The following is a 17,556-nucleotide window of genomic DNA, read 5'->3' as shown; positions in this document are numbered from 1 at the left end:
CTCCCGCCCCGCCCCTCCCCGGCCTCCGCCCCGCCTCCAGCCCAACCGCCTCCAGCGCCCGCCCCGCCCCTCCCCGGCCTCCGCCCCGCCTCCAGCTCACGCGCCGCCGCGCCCCTCCCCCTCCGCCCCGCCTCCAGCCCAACCGCCTCCAGCGCCCGCCCCGCCCCTCCCCGGCCTCCGCCCCGCCTCCAGCTCCCGCCCCGCCGCGCCCCTCCCCCTCCGCCCCGCCTCCAGCTCCCGCCGCGCCCCTCCCCCTCCGCCCCGCCTCCAGCGCCTGCCCCGCCCCGCCCCCGCCTCAGAGCCTCCTGGCGCGCGCGCGGGCCCGGATGGAGGCGGCGGGGCCCGGCCCGGAGCTCTCGGCGGCCTGGCACGCGCTGAGCACCGGCCTGGTGCCACCTGCCGCCCTGGGGCTGGTGAGTGAGAGCGGCGGGGCCGGCGCCGCGTCCCCCAGCTGGGCCCCGCCGCCCCCCAGCGTTTTCTCCAGCCCCCCTGCGGCCCCCCAGCCCCCCTTTCTGCCCCCCCCACCCCGAGCTCCCCGAACGAGCCGCCCCAGGCCGCGAGCTGCGCCCCGTGACTCCCGGCTGCTGCCTGGACCGCGCCGAAGCCCTGTGGCGCCGGACGTGCGGGGTGTAGCGGGCCCGGATGATCCGGCTGGAGGCTGTTCGGGCTCTAAGCTCCTGGGGACGGCGAGGGTCCCCGGGTCTGGACAGCACCGCGCACAGCGGGGCACCAGCTGCGTGGCCTGTGGGTGCTGCTGCAGCAGGGGTGTCTGTGTTAGGAGCTGAGCCAAGCGCTGCAGAACCCAGGAATCCGGAGCTGAGCCTGCCCTTGTGAGAGGCACAAATATCCAGAATTTGCCAGGTTCGGTAACTGGGCTGTCTTAACTCTGCTGGCCTAGGCACGGCCACCTCCTTGTGACATTGCTCCTTTCAGGGACAGTATCAGAAATACAGACCACTGGTTTTCTTATTTATGTCCCATAGTTGTGTCTGGGGTTTGTTACTGTACTGGCCTGGCCTCTTCTCAGAAATGCGGTAATTTTGTGATCTGGGAGGTTTGCACATGGGCACATTGCTAGCTCACGGCTAGTTGGCAGCACCTGGGATCATAGAGCCCCACCCTGGGAGCTCCTGGGCATCCTCAGCTCCTTGCTGGATTTTTTGGGAGGAATGTCCACCTTCACCGTGCTGTTTGTTATAGTCGAGTAAGGTATCCTCACTTTCTTTTTCTAATAGGGCATCACTTGGACAGCAGAGTTAAGGTATTACCTTTGGCCCTCTTATAAGCGCAGACTTAATTCTGAATTTCCTGGGTATCTAAATTTTATTTATATCCAGCTGTTCTTGAAAAGTAGCAAACCAGAGACATGGATGTCTGCCTGCATTCTAACAACATTTTTATGTGGGAATTTCCTTAGTTTGTGTTCCTGCAAAGTCAAAGATGGTCACAAGAGGATGTCCACAGGCCTTGGGATCTCCACAATAGTTCAGAGAGTGCACCTATTTTTAAAATCTTCTAATTTGGGAACCAGTTCACTTTGGTTTGTCTAGAAAAATTCATCTTGTTTCTAAATCTAATCTGCCAGTTCTGAGGCTGGTCTGAGTATTTCTGCTGGTTTTAGAGGAGACATGTAACAGAAACTTACATGTGCCATTATTAATGCAGAATGGCTGCTGTTGTGATTTCTGGCTCTTAGATAAATGGGCCAGTCAGCTTATGAATTCCATGGCTGCTGCCAGCAAGGGGAGCAAATTGATGCTAATTGCAGTGTTCATGCTTGTGATGTGGGCACCTCCTCATCAGGAGCGAGACTCAGACCTCAGCCTCTCCAAAGAGGGAACACTAAACAGCAGCTGGTTGGTAACGTACAGTCAACCTGACACATATGTGACCCAACTACCTACTAGTGACAGGCTCCATTCATATCCTGCTCCCTGTTCTCTGAAGTGATTTCTCCTGATTTGTAAAGTCCAGTGTTAGTAATTTGTTGGTGCCCATGCTTGTATTTAACTTGATGTCTCTCTTTAGGCAGCATCCAGATCCAGTTCAGTGGGGCTGCTGAAGGACAGTGATTTGAGGGCTGCTGTGGAAGTGCTGCAACGGTATGGCTTGCACTCTGTCCTAGAAGAATGGTTCACTGAAGTTTTACAGACAGACCTTCAGGCAAATATAGCTCCTGAGTTCTGGAATTGTATTGGCCAGTATGAAAACACAGCCGAAGAACCACAGTGCTCCTTGCTTCTCCTGGATGCGTTTTGTCTGCTCAAGTGCCGCCTAGACCCTTATCTAAACAGCTTGGACCTTCTGGAAAAATGGACCAAAATGGGCTTGCTCCTTGGAACAGGCTCCCAGATGCTGCGAGAGAAAGTCTACACCATGTTCAAAGCCATCCTCTTCTTCACCACAACAAAGACTTTCCAGGAGATGATCCAGCAGTTCTACAGCCGCACCTTCAAGATTTACATGCGGCAGTGGAAGAAGGGTGAAGACAGAATGAATGCGTGCGAGAGCAGCATGAGTGAAAATGAACAAGAGAGTGACATGGAGGATGGAGGAGGAGACGGCCTGCAGTGTATGGGCTGCAGCAGTAAGAAAGAGCAGTGCTGGTGTCCCACAGCCATGGAGCAGTTTCAGCAGCTTAATGAAATCCTGTGCGTATCTTAAAGGGAGGGGTCTGTTAGACAGAATGAACACACAACCCAGATAGGAGCCCATCATAGTTACATAAAAGCGGCAGAGTTCAGTGGCACCTTGTAGACTTACAAACCTATTGGAGCATGAGCTTTCGTGGGTGAATATCCACTTCGGATACATGTAATGGGTATTCACCCACAAAAGCTCATGCTCCAATACGTTTGTTAGTCTGTAAGGTGCCACAGAACTCTTTGCCGCTTTTACAGATCCAGACTAACACGGCTACCCTTCTGATACATAGATTTTTAAGGCCAGAAAGGACCTTTATGATCGAGTCTGACCTGGACAGCGCTGACCAGAGAATCTCACTCAGTGGTGCTTGCATCAAACTCATGTTTTGTGGTTGAGCATATTATTAGACAAAGAGGTTCTGCTGAGGCATGAGCATCCCCTGACCTGGACACGGGCTTTGATTGATGTTTTTTAAAGGGAGAGTGTTTCTAAGCGAAAGATTTTCTGCCCCCCCCCCCCCCCCCCCCCCCGCAAAGTTAAGGTTCCTGAAGAAGTTTGTCACGTTTAATATGGAAAAATAGGAGAAATACATCTGGTGGTACCAAGAGTGCAAAGCATGGTTACCCTTCATTACTCCTCAGGTATGTATGGAGAAGGCCTGAATGAGGGGTTTAAAAACAGACCTGCTTGTTTCCCCATTAGAAATATCAGACCTTACTGGCAGAGTTTGGCTGGAAGCTGCTATAGGCGATTGGAGAACTAATGGGGTTGTACCATCACAGGAGAGAATAGGACCTGAGCCCTTGGGAGGGTGATGGATTCTTAGTCTTTTTAAAATCTCTTAGTTTTTATTTTTGATGCTGATTTAATGTAAGCTCCTGACAGGCCCCTGAGAGAAAAGATTTGCTAAAGAGCCATCCCCCTCTCCCTTTGGTGGAGGGATGTGAAAGCTCCCACTCCAGTTCTCTGATCCTCTGTGCTGATAGGGAGCTATAGCTGGACATTCTGTCTGTCGCTAAGATTACCCACACAGGAATTAACAGAGTGTTGTGTGTGTAAAAAAATAATCTAACCCCCACTTGATGTAACGTTAACTGAACTTTCAGCTTTGTATAAAACCAAAAACCAGGAAGAAATGAAAGGTCTAGGAATGTGACTCCTTACCTTCTCTGCCTGGCTGGGAATGGAAAAAAAAAACCCTTGTGTTTATAAGTTTGGAAAGGAGCTTCTTCCTTTGTAGCGTTGTTTGATGAACTTTCTGGTGGCCAAAACCTGTGAAATGCTCAAAAGGCATTATTTTTGTTATAAGTAACATTTAATTGTATAGAATATATGTATTTTGTCTCCAGATGTGCTTTTCCCCAATAGACTAGTGTAACAATTTGATATGACTTGGACTATATCACATTATACCATATCCTGTTGTTTGGAATCCATGAGTTTTATATTCTCACTAATTTTCTTTCCATTAATGTCTGATGTTGTAAGTTTTGTTCTAGTTGCCCTATTTTCTATTTTTTTCCCTTCCTAATGGATAAAATCCCTTCCCAAATAAGCACCCTACTTACTGAGCAAACCCAATCCCCCTCAAGTCTGTGGCCCCGTGTCCAGCTAGACATTTACGCAATGCTGATCACCTTGGTATTTGAGCACCCAAATACCATACAATGTTGACATCTGGCAGGATTAAAAGTGCTCCTCTGTCTGTGCTGCTGTGTCTATGTGGAGAGAGGCCAGTTCCTAATCTGACACATGCTAGCCAATGTGCAGTACAGACCTCTACCCCTTCCCTCCCCTGAACCCAGTTACTTTGCACTTTGTTTTGTGCTTTCCTGTCTACATGTTCTGAACGAGGTCACTGTTTGTCTGCAGTCACAGGCTGAACTTGCTGGAGAGAGTGAGTGCTAATGCTGTCACCACCATCCTGCACAAGATGATAGAGGAGAGGATGGAGCGCAGATGCAGGGGAGAGTATGAGCGCTCGTTCCTGAATGAGTTCCAGGAGGTAAGGCCCACAGCAATCAGGAGCTGTTGTGGTGGTGGCATGTGCTTGTTTCTGTCACAAGTTAAAGGGTTGATGTCAAAATGAATCTCCTATTTGAAGAAATCCTAACTTGACCTGCCAAGCCCCCTAAACTGTTGACATAGAAGCCCGTGGAAATTTCCCATTTCATAGATTCACATAGTTTAAGCCTGGAAGGGACTATCGTGATCACCTAATCTGACATTCGGCATAACACAGGCCATTACAATTCATTGTTTCCCCTGTATTAATTAAAGAATTGATTCAGGGTTATGCTATAGGTCAGAAGAAATAATCACAATTGCCCCTTCTAGCATTCAGAACATAAGAATGGTCATACTGGGTGAGACCAAAGGTCCATCAAGCGCAGTATCCTGTCTTCCGACAGTGGTCAATGCCAGGTGCTTCAGGGAGAATGAATCGAACAGGTAATCATCAAGTGATCCATCCTTGTCACTCATTTCCCAGCTTCTGGCAAACAGGCTAGGGACACCATCCCTGCCCATCCTGACTAATAGCCATTGATGGACCTATCCGCCATGAATGTATCTAGTTCTTTAATGTACTCTCTTATAGTCTTGGCCTTTACAACATCCTCTAGCAGAGATGTTTAAACTCTATGAATCTATGTAATGAGCCCAATACTTGGTGTTTGGCTGCAGGATAATTTCTAGAAAAGCATCCAGTTTTGATCTGAAGACCTCAAGAGATGGGAATCCACCACTTCTCTTGGGAGTTTAGGCATAATTTTTTAACGAGAGTGATTAACAGTTGGCACAATTTCTAATTTGAATTGTCTGGCTTGAGCTTCTAGCTATTGGTTCTTGTTTTGCCTTTTTCTGCTAAATTAAAGAGACCTTTAGTATCTGTTTTCTCTCCATAAAGGTACTTGTACACCATAATTAAGTCGCCTCTGTCTTCTTTTTGATAAACTATACAGATTGTGCTTTTTAAGTCTTTCACCGTAAGGATTTTTCTCCAGCCCTCAAATCATTTTTGTGGCACATTTCTCCATCCTCTCCAATTTTTCAGTAACCTTTTAAAAATGTGGACCCCAGGACTGGATGCAGTATTCTAGTATTGGTCTCACCAATGCCATATACAGAGGTAATATCATCTCCCTGCTCCTGCTCATTCCTCCCCTGCTTATATATCCTAGGATTGCATTAGCTCTTTTTACCACGGCATTGCACTGAGAGCTCATGTCCACTGTGACCCCTTAGTCCTTGTCAGAGTCATTGCTTTCTCATATACAGCCCCCTATTCTGTAGGCACAGCCTGCATTCTTGGTTCCTAGATATAACTTTGCACTTGACTGTATTAAAATGCATTTTGTTTGAATGGGCTTGGCTTATGAAGTGATCCAGATCACTCTGAATGACTGCACTGTCTTTATTATTTACCACTCCAGTCTTTGTCATTCATAAATTTTATAAGCATTGATTTTATATTTACTTCTAGATCATTGATGAGAATGTTAAATAGGGTTGGATCCACCCAGTCCCTGCAGAACCCCATTAGAAGCTCCCTGTCACAGGGTGACTCCACCTTGCAAGAAAGGGAGCAAGGTTGAATGCACCTGCTGCCCAGTTGAGTTTAAGGGAAGGAGTCTTAACCTTAACCTTGAGTCTTATAAAGAGGGAGAGAGCTGTAGAGAGGTCCCATGCTGCTGATAGTGTGGGGGCAGAATGAGGGCAGCTGGCTTCAGCAGTGTTACTGAGCATGCTCAGTACAAGCCAAGCAACAAATCTGAGAGGCACATGATCCTGCACGTCCCCCCATGTTGCCCCTGAACTAACAGCTGCATAATCTGGGAGCATAATATAGTAAAATCTCATTCTGCAGGCAAGTTAGTGATGGAAAGATAAGGGCGACGTCATCTGATTTGTAAAAATCTACAGAACGCTAATTTCAATGGTGTCACCCTCTGTGGCAACGCGGGGGGGACTCGCTGCCCCTCAGCTCCCAGGTCCAGGTCCTCCAGTTGGTGGAAACAGTGTCGTCAGAAATGGGTTAGGTTGGGTATCGTTCAAAAGCTCCTTCTCCCACAAACACAGTGGAACCAAACATGACAAACCTAGAACAATTATGTGTGTGTGTGTATATATATATATATATTCAAGAAAATGTTTAAAAATCAATGTTTTTTAAATTATAGTTTATCACAGGGATGCATTGTTCACATAAAGATGCTCATCTTTGGTAAACCTAGGAAAGTTAGCCTTGACATGTAGGATTGAAAACATTTATTCATCAAAGTCATCATCAGTGTTGTCTCCATCTACGGCACCATTGTTAGACATGTTGTCACACTGATCCTTGTCCATGCTGCACTCACACATCTCTGTGCGAGGCAGGCTGCTGCCAAATGTTTGCAGCCTCTGGTTTTCGCACATGAGCTTTTGATTAGCTAAATAATTGATTCAGGAGTGCATGGTATTCACACGCAACTGGTGTGATCGGTCCATCCTCCAAGACCCATCCATGCCTGATGAGGAAGGTAGTTTTGGATGCGTTCAGCCATCCCAGAATCATTCCACAGCTTGGTAATTTGCCCTCTTGATAGCAGGTAAAAATGCATCCCATGTTGGTTGGCAATTTTTCTCCTTTTCTCTGCTTCTTGCAAAACATCCACCAACATAACTCTGCAAGTGTTGTAGTGTTGGTCTTCAAATGGTAAACTCATCACATGAACGCCTCCAGTGCATTTATGATCCCATCAAGCATTCCGAGCACCTTCAGAGCAAGGAGAGGGTCTTCAGAGACTGAATCTGATGCCTTCTAGTAAGATAATATGGTCTTTCCAGCCACCCTTCCAGTAGTGCCACATCTTGGGCACGGAAACCTGGCAGTACAGTAGCTTTTTTTGGTCTGAGTTATAGGAAAACATCTCTGAGGGATATACAGCAATTCTGTTCCCCAGCAGCAGGCACAAAAAGAATCTTGCGGGAGTCTTGAGTAACATCTCACAGAGAGCACTAGAACGTCTGAGTCTTGTGCAAAAATTTGGAGTTTGGTAGCACCTCTCTCTGTGGCATTGATGGCATGCAAGATAATTTTAGTGTCAGCCTCCTCATGGGAATAGCAAAGAAACTCCATAGAACAGTGGAAGGCAGAAGCTTTACTATGCCGTGCGATGACATTCTTCGAGAAATTCTTCTTATGCTGGAATGTTTTCTCCATAGGCTGTGTGGTTAATTTGTCTTTTGTGTGGGTATGAGACAGTTCTTTGTGATGTTGGAGATGTTCATGGAATCAATGATTTTGTATTGGACAAGTGTAATACTATGGAGTGTCTTCTTTCTGGTAATATTTTTAATTGATTCTGCTACATATGTGTCAAACGCAAGGTGGACTTCATCACGGGTCCAGTATTTTCTATGTAGTCTCATAATAAAGTGTTCAGCCAAATCTCAGCAGGTGTAAACAGTGTGTGTGTCGATAGCTTATACCTTAGCCATACCATCTATGACTGGTGTTCTGAAAGGCCTCTGCTGGCATAAGGTATCAGTCACATTGTCAGTAGGTGCTGGCTTATGAAAAACATGCAAGATGTGAATTAATCTGCTTTTTACCTGGCACATAAGTATTGTTCTGTTGTATTCAAACATCAGTTGTGGCACCATGGAGAACTTGTATTTCCCAAAGTCTCACGTAGATCAACGTCACACTGAGATCTGGGCATGACCAGGAGATGAGCAAACAATGACCTGTCTGCAGTCAGTTCTGTAAGAGTCTCTGCCACCTTCACTCTGACTTTATTCTTGCATTCAAGCACAGCTGTAGTCTGTTCTTGATTGGAGCCCATAGACTGATGGAGCCTTGGGTAATTCTTTGGGTTTTGAAGGCTTCTTACAAGTCGTAATCCAAAGTAACCATTTGACTGACATCTTTAGCTGTCTCATCTCTGAAGACTGCTTTTGTCATGATATTAATAAGCTTTGGTCCATCAGATGTGGATGGATTGCAAGTGTGAGTAACCTCATCCTGTAGCTTAAAATTGCCCCTTCTTGGCATTTAACAGCATTTAATAAGTCTGGATGCTGCATGGTTGCTTCTGGGAAAAACATCCCAGCCATGCAACCACTTAAACTTTACTTTCCATGCTATGCTCTTGTTAAGAGTGACTGCTTCATTCAGTTTCTCACCTGACTTAGGTGCTGAAAGTAGATGGATGCCTTTGGGTTCTGGTTTACCACAGAAGAAGCAGTGTTCTCAAAGTGCATGCTACAGGACGTAGTATAAGGCGAGTCTCACTCACAGCTGGCACTTTTACCAACATCGTCAACTATTTCCTGATGCTCAATGTATTTCTTCTCCAACTTTCCCAGATTCAGTTTATGGACACATTTCTTATAGCATGTAAGGTGCCACTGAGCCTTGTGTTTAACCAAGTCTTCTGCCATGGTATGCTCCAAAGGTTGAGGAAGTCATCAGTACTCATTGTTTTCCCCATTGATGCCTAAAAATGATCAAGACCAAAGTAAAAACAGAGATTTTGTAATAAATTACATTGGGGTTGTAATTAATTGTTGTTTAGTATATATTATGTAACTGCGTATATAGTATGCGAATGGATTCCAGTAATTTCTGGCTGGATGCTGACAACTTAACCAGTGCCTCATTACAACTCTTTTGGCATAGTAAAGAAGGCTGATAATCAGTACTACCAAACTGCTGCTTTTTTTGCTGGTGGCTCCATGTGGACACTAAGGAGGGTGATAGGGTTTGTTGTCTGGTAGGAAATGCTGCAGCCATCCCTAGTGCTGTCCCTGGGGATTCCTGCTGGAGAAGAGCCATTCATTCAAGGATGGGCATCCCCACGACTTTGTGAATGTCTGAGGAAATGTAGATCTTCAGCAGGTGGCAACTTGGTGCTGCAGCATTTGGCAGTGTACCTGGGGCACATCTCAAGAGGCTAGGAAATGCAGCTCCAGTTAACACTCCCTTCATAGGGATGCACGTAGTTCAACACACGTCTCTCTCTCATATGCAGGTCTTGGAAGTCATCTTTGCTGCAGGTCTGGCTATTGACTTGCGACGATCTCGTAGGGTACATGGTTAGTGGCTGGGCTCAGAATATAGCATGTGTGGTGGACGCATGAGAGCTGTTGTGTTAGCAAGAGTGGTTTGTGGGATCTGTCTCATGTTGTTTCTGTGCTTTATTTCAAATCCGGCTGCATCTGCTAACTCGCTCCCCCGATGATGCTTCCTCTAGCTGCACTGCTGGCTATTAGGGACCAGTTATCTCTAGTCGGAGCTGGGTTTGGACCATGGAAGAGGGCAATGCTCTTCTCAGGTGGCTAGCGTGGATTTGCATGCCCCAGGAGCCTGCTGTGAATGTCATAGACTCCCAGGCCAGAAGGCACCATTGGAATCAGCTAGTCTGACCTCCTGTATAATAAAGGCCAGAGAACTTCCCCAAAATAATTCCTACAGAAGACCTTTTGCTCCAGTCTTGATTTAAAAATTGTCAGGTGATGGAGAATGCACTATGACCCTTGTAAATTGTTCCAATGGCTAATTACTCTGACTGTTAAAAATGTACACTTTATTTCCAGTCTGCTGAAGGTGTGTGGGATGGTGGCTGGCACGGTTGGGCTGTGTGGCTCTCTCTATTATCCCTCTTGTTGTGCAGTGGATCGAGAAGGTGATTGGCTGGCTTAGCAGAGTGTTCCTGCAGGACAGCCCCATGGCCAACTCCACCCCAGAGGCCAGCAGCACCCTGAGGCGCTGGAGGTGCCATGTCCAGAGGTTCTTCTACCGTATCTATGCCAGCATGCGCATTGAGGAGCTCTTCAGCATCATCCGAGGTGAGCATGACCCCTGCCTGCTGCCCATGCCGTGTTGACTCACTCTTTCCTCGCTTGCCAGCCCAGACCTGCCTCGTGACCATACAATCCTGCTTTCCCCTCCCTATGTGCCCTGGGCATCTTGTGCTCTCCCATTGCCTCCTTATGGGGCCTGGCACCCTCTCTGACTGCTTGTTGGTTTATAGATTTTCCAGAGTCAAAGCCAGCTGTGGAGGATCTCAAGTTCTGCCTGGAAAGAACCAATCAGAGGCAACAGCTGCTCAGCTCCCTGAAAAGCGCTCTGGAAATGCGGCTTCTCCATCCCGGTGAGTGTTTCATCCCTTGTGTGTCCCCCAGGGATTGGATATGGGCCTGGTCCCTGAAGGGGGTGTGTGAGTGGGGATATCCTGAAGAGCACCTCTGCCATGGCAAGGTGAGCATGTGGTAACTATGTCCCTGCCCCCTCCGTGCTAGTGTGCTCTTGGATATCAGTGTGTTGTAGGAATGCTCTGTCCCACACCTCAAGTTCCCCTTTTCTCTGCAGTGCCGCAAGGACCTGAGTTCAAAGGTTGTCTTTGGTTAAAGGCTTCTCCAAAGTGCTGCATGGGCTGAGCGCTCAGTCTGAGTTGAGCTGGTTTTCAGTAGCTTCCATGCAGCTTCCCTGGTTGGACTCTGCTGCCCAGACACATGGAGCGCTGTCCTTCATCTGACCAGGGCACTGCAGCAAGCACCTCTCCTCCACCTCTCTGGATCTAACTATGGCTCCCTTAGGGCCCTTCTTGGGTCCGAGCTTTGCTCTCCGCTCTGAGACTGCCTATTCTTCCCCCTTTAGGAGTCAATACGTCGGACATCATTACTCTCTACATCTCAGCCATCAAGGCCTTGCGAGAACTGGACCCCTCCATGGTTATCCTGGAGGTGGCCTGTGAGCCCATCAGGAAGTACTTGAGGTAAGTGTGAATGAGACAATTTAATGAATCTTCTGATCTGCCGGTAGATTTCAAAGCTAAAATCTAACATATCAAACTGGCAGATCTAGTTTAAATGTTGTAGCCGGTAAAGGGATAGAATTTAATTAGGGTAACCCCTTTTTAATGAGTCCAGGGAGCGCTAGCTTACTAATTTTAAGCTCTAGGTTCTTTTATCTTGGACAGTATTTCTCAAATCAAGACACTTGGTTATTCTTAGCCAATTAACAGTTTATTAAATTCACAAAGAACCACATCAGTAAACAATCATCCATTAAGCGTAGATACAACGAACATTCTAGGCATTGTGATAGACCCAGGCCAGTTGGGAACAGCAGAGTAGAAGGGAGAGATACTGGCCACTGGATAAGCAGCTTTCTGTTCCCTGAGTGACCAGAGCAGGGGCTGCTCCAGGCTAATGAGAACACCTGACTCCAATTAACCTGCTAAGAGTCAGGTGAGGCTGTTAAGCACCTGACTCCAATTAAGGCACCTCTAATGCTGTAAAAGGTCTTGCTCCAGTCAGGTCAGGGGGAGCCAGGGAGCCAGAGGAGAGGAAGTGCGTGTGAGGAATTGGGAGCAGGAGGTGTGCAAGAAGCTGAGAGTGAGTAGGCAAACTGCTGGAGGACTGAGAAGTACAAGTGTTATCAGACATCAGGAGGTAGGTCCGGTGGTGAGGATAAAGAAGATGTTGGGAGGAGGCCATGGGGAACTAGCGCAGGGAGTTGTAGTTGTCGCACAACTGTTACAGGAGGCACTATAGACAGCTGCAGTCCACAGGGCCCTGGGCTGGAACCCAGAGTAGAGGGCGGGCCCAGGTTCCCCCCAAACCTCCCAACTCCTGATCAGACACAGGAGGAATTGACCTGACTGTGGGTTCCACTAGAGGGGAAGGTCTCTAGGCTGTTTCCTGACCCACAGGGTGAATCTGTGAGGCGAGCAAATCCGCCAAAAAGCGCAGGACGCACCAAGGTAGAGGAGGAACTTTGTCACAGCATGTACAGAATACACATGCAGTCCTGTGATTAACACAGATCTATTTTGAGGCCCAAGGAGCTGAACTTACCATCTCAGGCTATTGACTCTTTAGTGCACTAATACTTTTGTCCCACTTCCAATAATTCACTAGGGAATAAGGACGCACTTGACTTAAGACATGACTAGGAATGTGATCCCTGCTGCTGGAATTGTTTGGTACAAAGGGGACTAATTTAAAACATCAAGAGCAGTTTCTTAATGTTATTGTGTAACTTTTTCTTAGGCCAGTTTGCTTGGTTTTATAAAGGAGGAATACGCATATAGCATTAGTTAGTTAAAATCCAAGGATATTTATTTGAGGTCTTATTAGAAAGAGCCATTTTGTTTGGGCTACGTTCTCTTAGTCATGTTAAAGATCACAGCGAAATACAATCTCTAAATGAAATCTCATCACTTTGTAATCCTGGTAACAGTTGGATCGGGAGAGTCTGTCCATGTGGCTGGTACAGGTGTCACTAGCGCATCTGGGTTCTGCAGCGTATTTGCGGGGTTCAGTCAGAACTCTAAGTCCTGTGACGCTGGAGGAAGGCAGCGGCTGTCCAACAGTGTCTGTGGGGGACTTGACGATGCCCAGTTATCTACACTGGGTCGTCCCAGCACTTCCTTAGTATTTGTGGGGGTGGCTCTGCCCTTTTGTGCACCTTCTTTAATCTCTCCGGACGAGGGATCAAAATGAAAGACAAACCCCAACATATTCAAGGATACTCCCTTCTTGTGGCCCCTGCATAGAAGGGGGTGGTACGTCTACAGTGCTGCCAAAGATCCAGTACCAACATAGGGAGTATTGGGGAAATCGCTCTGGCTGGGTGTCTGAGCCGTTGGCTATGCTACACAGTTTTGCCAACAGAACAGCAGAAATGTACGCATTACAATGCTCCTCCCACCGACAAAACTCCTGCTTTGCCAACAAAATAAAACCACCTCGACAGGAGCTGTAGAGCTTTTTGTGGCAAAGTTAGATCGAAAAAGCATCAGTGTAAACACTGTGTTCATTAAATCATCGTTACTAGCCTCAGGAGGTATCCCACAATGCCCACCATGACTGCTCTGTTCACTGTTTTGAACTCTGCTGCCCTGCATTCAGCTACACAGGCATGTACCCTCCCCTTTCAAAGCCCGAGGAAGCTTGAAATTCCTCGGTGTGGAGAGCTCACATAGCTACTGCCCAGTTGAGCATGCGGGCTCCTGGCAGCAAACACATTCCTGCCTGGTCTCCAGGGAAGAGGGTGGATCTCCTTGGTTTGTGGGGAGAGGAGGCTGTGGGAGAACTTGTGGGAGAATCAAAACATTAATGCAGAATCTTGCTCTCTGGGCTAGGACCACAGTAGCAGGCAGGCAGCATGGACTGCTACTGAGTGTGGATAAGAGACTTGTGCTGTGCAGAGCGGGGATGGAGGTGGGGGGAGCTGATGTCAGGGTGTCCCCCTCCCCCTGCCGGTGGTGGCTGGGGAACAGAGGGACACTAGCTCTCTCTGCACCCGCTTCTGCCTCAGGATTGGCTGCTGTCTGAACTTAGAGACAGCGCACGCGCACACACACACCCTCCCTCCCTCCCCCTCAGCAATGTCAGTTTAGCAAGTACTACTTTAAAAAGTGATTTACAATGTGTTACTTTTCGGGCACGCACAGCAATCATTATTAGGTTCATAGCACAGTGCAAACAAACAGTGCCAGACTCGGCACACTACAGCAACACACATTACTGTGGCTCAGTGTTAAAATGCTCCTTCAAGGCCTCCCTCAAACGAATAATTGCCCATTGGGCTCCTCTTGCAGCCTTGTGTTCATAACGCATATCATGGTACTGAAGAGCAGTGCAGGATTCATGCTTTCTGACATAGATGGCTGGGCTGCAGGTTACCAGGGCAGTTGAAAAGCAGCTGGCAATCTAGTAGGATGCCCATGGAATGATGGGATTGAGAAACCTTCCTCATGTGATGCTGTCCCCACACCATGTGGCATTGCAAACCCGTCCCAATGGCCAGTTGCACGGTGGGATTGCTACCCACAGTGCACTGCTCTCTATGTGTTGCAAGAGATGCTATTGTGGTGATGCTCTACTGACACAAGAAGCATAGTGTGGACATGCAGCAGCGGTTTAATTACAGTGGTGGCTGTACATCGGTGTAACTTGTGTTGACAAAACTCTGTAGTGTAGACAAGGCCTGAGTCAGGCTCAGCCTGTCCGTCTTCCCTGGAGTCTGCTGTACTCTTCTCTTGGGTGACGTAAAGGTCTCTGCTGCAGAAGAGCATGTGGATCGGACACAAACTTCTCTTAGGGGAGAGTCTGATGATAGGGAATCTCCAGGTTATAGTCAGGAACAGAGGACGGAAGAGGATAATGTAAGGGCCGGATAAGATGATAAACAGTCACATAAAAAAGAATCTGGCACATCAGAAAAGGGCAGACAAATAAACAGGGACAAGGTTTTAAAGTGCTTGTACATAAATGCTAGAAGTCTAAATAATAAGATGAGTGAACTAGAGTGCCCTGTGATAAAGGAGGATTTGATATAATAGGTATCACAAAACCTGGTGGGCTGAGAGCAATCAATGGGACACAATCATTCCGGGGTACAAAATATATCGGAAGGACAGAACAGGTCGTGCCAGCGGAGGAGTGGCGCTATATGTGAAAGAAAATGTAGATTCAAATGAAGTAAAAATCTTAAGCGAATCCACATGTTCCATAGAGTTGCTGTGGATAGAAATTTCATGCTCTAATAAAAATATAACATTAGGGATCTATTATCGACCACCTGACCAGGACAGTAATAGTGATGATGAAATGCTAAGGGAAATTAGAGAGGCTGTCAAAATTAAGAACCCAATAATAGTGGGGGATTTCATTTATGCCTGTATTGACTGGAAACATTTCACTTCAGGACGAAATGCAGAGATAAAATTTCTTGATACTTTAAATGACTGCTTCATGGAGCAACTGGTATGGGAACACACAAGGGGAGAGGCAACTCTAGATTTAATCCTGAGTGGAGCACAGGAGCTGGTCCAAGAGGTAACTATAGCAGGACCGCTTGGAAATAGTGACCATAATACAATAGCATTCAACATCCCTGTGGGGGGAAGAACACCTCAACAGCCCAACACTGTGGCATTTAATTTCAAAAGGGGGAACTATACAAAAATGAGAGGGTTAGTTAAACAAAAGTTAAAAGGTACAGTGACTAAAGTGAAATCCCTGCAAGTTGCATGGGCCCTTTTTAAAGACACCATAATAGAGGCCCAACTTCAATGTATACCCCAAATTAAGAAACAGTAAAAGAACTGAAAAAGAGCCACCGTGGCTTAACAACCATGTAAAAGAAGCAGTGAGAGATAAAAGGACTTCCTTTAAAATGTGGAAGTCAAATCCTAGTGAGACAAATAGAAAAGAGCACAAACACTGCCAGCGTAAGTGCAGCAGTGTAATAAGAAAAGCCAAAGAGGAGTTTGAAGAACGGCTAGCCAAAAACTCCAAAGGTAATAACAAAATGTTTTTAAGTACATCAGAAGCAGGAAGCCTGCTAAACAACCAGTGGGGCCCCTTGACAAGCAAAATACAAAAGGAGCACTTAAAGACGATAAAGTCATTGCAGAGAAACTAAATGGATTCTTTGCTTCAGTCTTCACGGCTGAGGATGTCAGGGAGATTCCCAAACCTGAGCCGGCTTTTGTAGGTGACAAATCTGAGGAACTGTCACAGATTGAAGTGTCGCTAGAGGAGGTTTTGGAATTAATTGATAAACTCAACATTAACAAGTCACCCGGACCAGATGGCATTCACCCAAGAGTTCTGAAAGAACTCAAATGTGAAGTTGCGGAACTATTAACTAAAGTTTGTAACCTGTCCATTAAATCGGCTTTGGTGCCCAATGACTGGAAGTTAGCTAATGTAACGCCAATATTTAAAAAGGGATATAGAGGTGATCCCGGCAATTACAGACCGTAAGTCTAACGTTGGTACTGGGCAAATTAGTCAAAACAATAATTAAGAATAAAATTGTCAGACACATAGAAAAACATAAACTGTTGAGCAATAGTCAACATGGTTTCTGTAAAGGGAAATCGTGTCTTACTAATCTATTAGAGTTCTTTGAAGGGGTCAACAAACAAGGGGGTGGACAAGGGGGATCCAGTGGACATAGTTTACTTAGATTTCCAGAAAGCCTTTGACAAGGTCCCTCACCAAAGGCTCTTATGTAAATTAAGCTGTCATGGGATAAAAGGGAAGGTCCTTTCATGGATTGAGAACTGGTTAAAAGACAAGGAACAAAGAGTAGGAATTAATGGTAAATTCTCAGAATGGAGAGGGGTAACTGGTGATGTTCCCCAAGAGTCAGTCCTAGGACCAATCCTATTCAATTTATTCGTAAATGATCTGGAGAAAGGGGTAAATAGTGAGGTGGCAAAGTTTGCAGGTGATACTGAAATACTCAAGATAGTTAAGACCAAAGCAGATTGTGAAGAACTTCAGAAAGATCTCACAAAACTAAGTGATTGGGCGACAAAATGGCAAATGAAATTTAATGTGGATAAATGTAAAGTAATGCACATTGGAAAGAATAACCACAATTATACATACAATATGATGGGGGCTAATTTAGCTACAACGAGTCAGGAAAAAGATCTTGGCATCATCGTGGATAGTTCTCTGAAGATGTCCACGCAGTGCGCAGAGGCGGTCAAAAAAGCCAACAGGATGTTAGGAATCATTAAAAAGAGGATAGAGAATAAGACTGAGAATATATTATTGCCCTTATATAAATCCATGGTATGCCCACATCTCGAATACTGTGTACAGATGTGGTCTCCTCACCTCAAAAAAGATATTCTAGCACTAGAAAAGGTTCAGAAAAGGGCAACTAAAATGATTAGGGGTTTGGAGAGGGTCCCATACGAGGAAAGATTAAAGAGGCTAGGCCTCTTCAGCTTGGAAAAGAGGAGACTAAGGGCGGATATGATAGAGGTATATAAAATCATGAGTGATGTGGAGAAAGTGGATAAGGAAAAGTTATTTATTTATTCCCATAATACAAGAACTAGGGGTCACCAAATGAAATTAATAGGTAGAATGTTTAAAACAAATAAA

At 46.4% G+C, this 17,556-nt stretch overlaps 1 protein-coding gene across 4 annotated transcripts in view; it reads left to right on the top strand.

Annotated features, from left to right (window-relative positions):
* Positions 1-302: 302 nt before the first annotated feature.
* The window catches only part of ANAPC2 (anaphase promoting complex subunit 2), a 32,744-nt gene continuing 15,490 nt past the window's right edge, over positions 303-17,556 (top strand). For all 4 annotated transcript variants that reach the window (XM_050926343.1, XM_050926342.1, XM_050926341.1 and 1 more), the window contains exons 1-6: positions 303-413; positions 2,029-2,651; positions 4,519-4,651; positions 10,308-10,482; positions 10,668-10,787; positions 11,294-11,411. In XM_050926343.1, the coding sequence (XP_050782300.1) occupies positions 327-413; positions 2,029-2,651; positions 4,519-4,651; positions 10,308-10,482; positions 10,668-10,787; positions 11,294-11,411 (1,256 nt within the window). In that variant the 5' untranslated portion in view covers positions 303-326. The remainder of the gene's footprint in view (positions 414-2,028; positions 2,652-4,518; positions 4,652-10,307; positions 10,483-10,667; positions 10,788-11,293; positions 11,412-17,556) is intronic.

The sequence above is a fragment of the Gopherus flavomarginatus genome, chromosome 17 (genome assembly GCF_025201925.1).
Source record: "Gopherus flavomarginatus isolate rGopFla2 chromosome 17, rGopFla2.mat.asm, whole genome shotgun sequence".
NCBI classification, from domain to species: Eukaryota; Metazoa; Chordata; order Testudines; family Testudinidae; genus Gopherus; species Gopherus flavomarginatus.
Note: the sequence above shows the minus strand (reverse complement) of the source record. Positions and strands in the feature narration are given on the sequence as shown.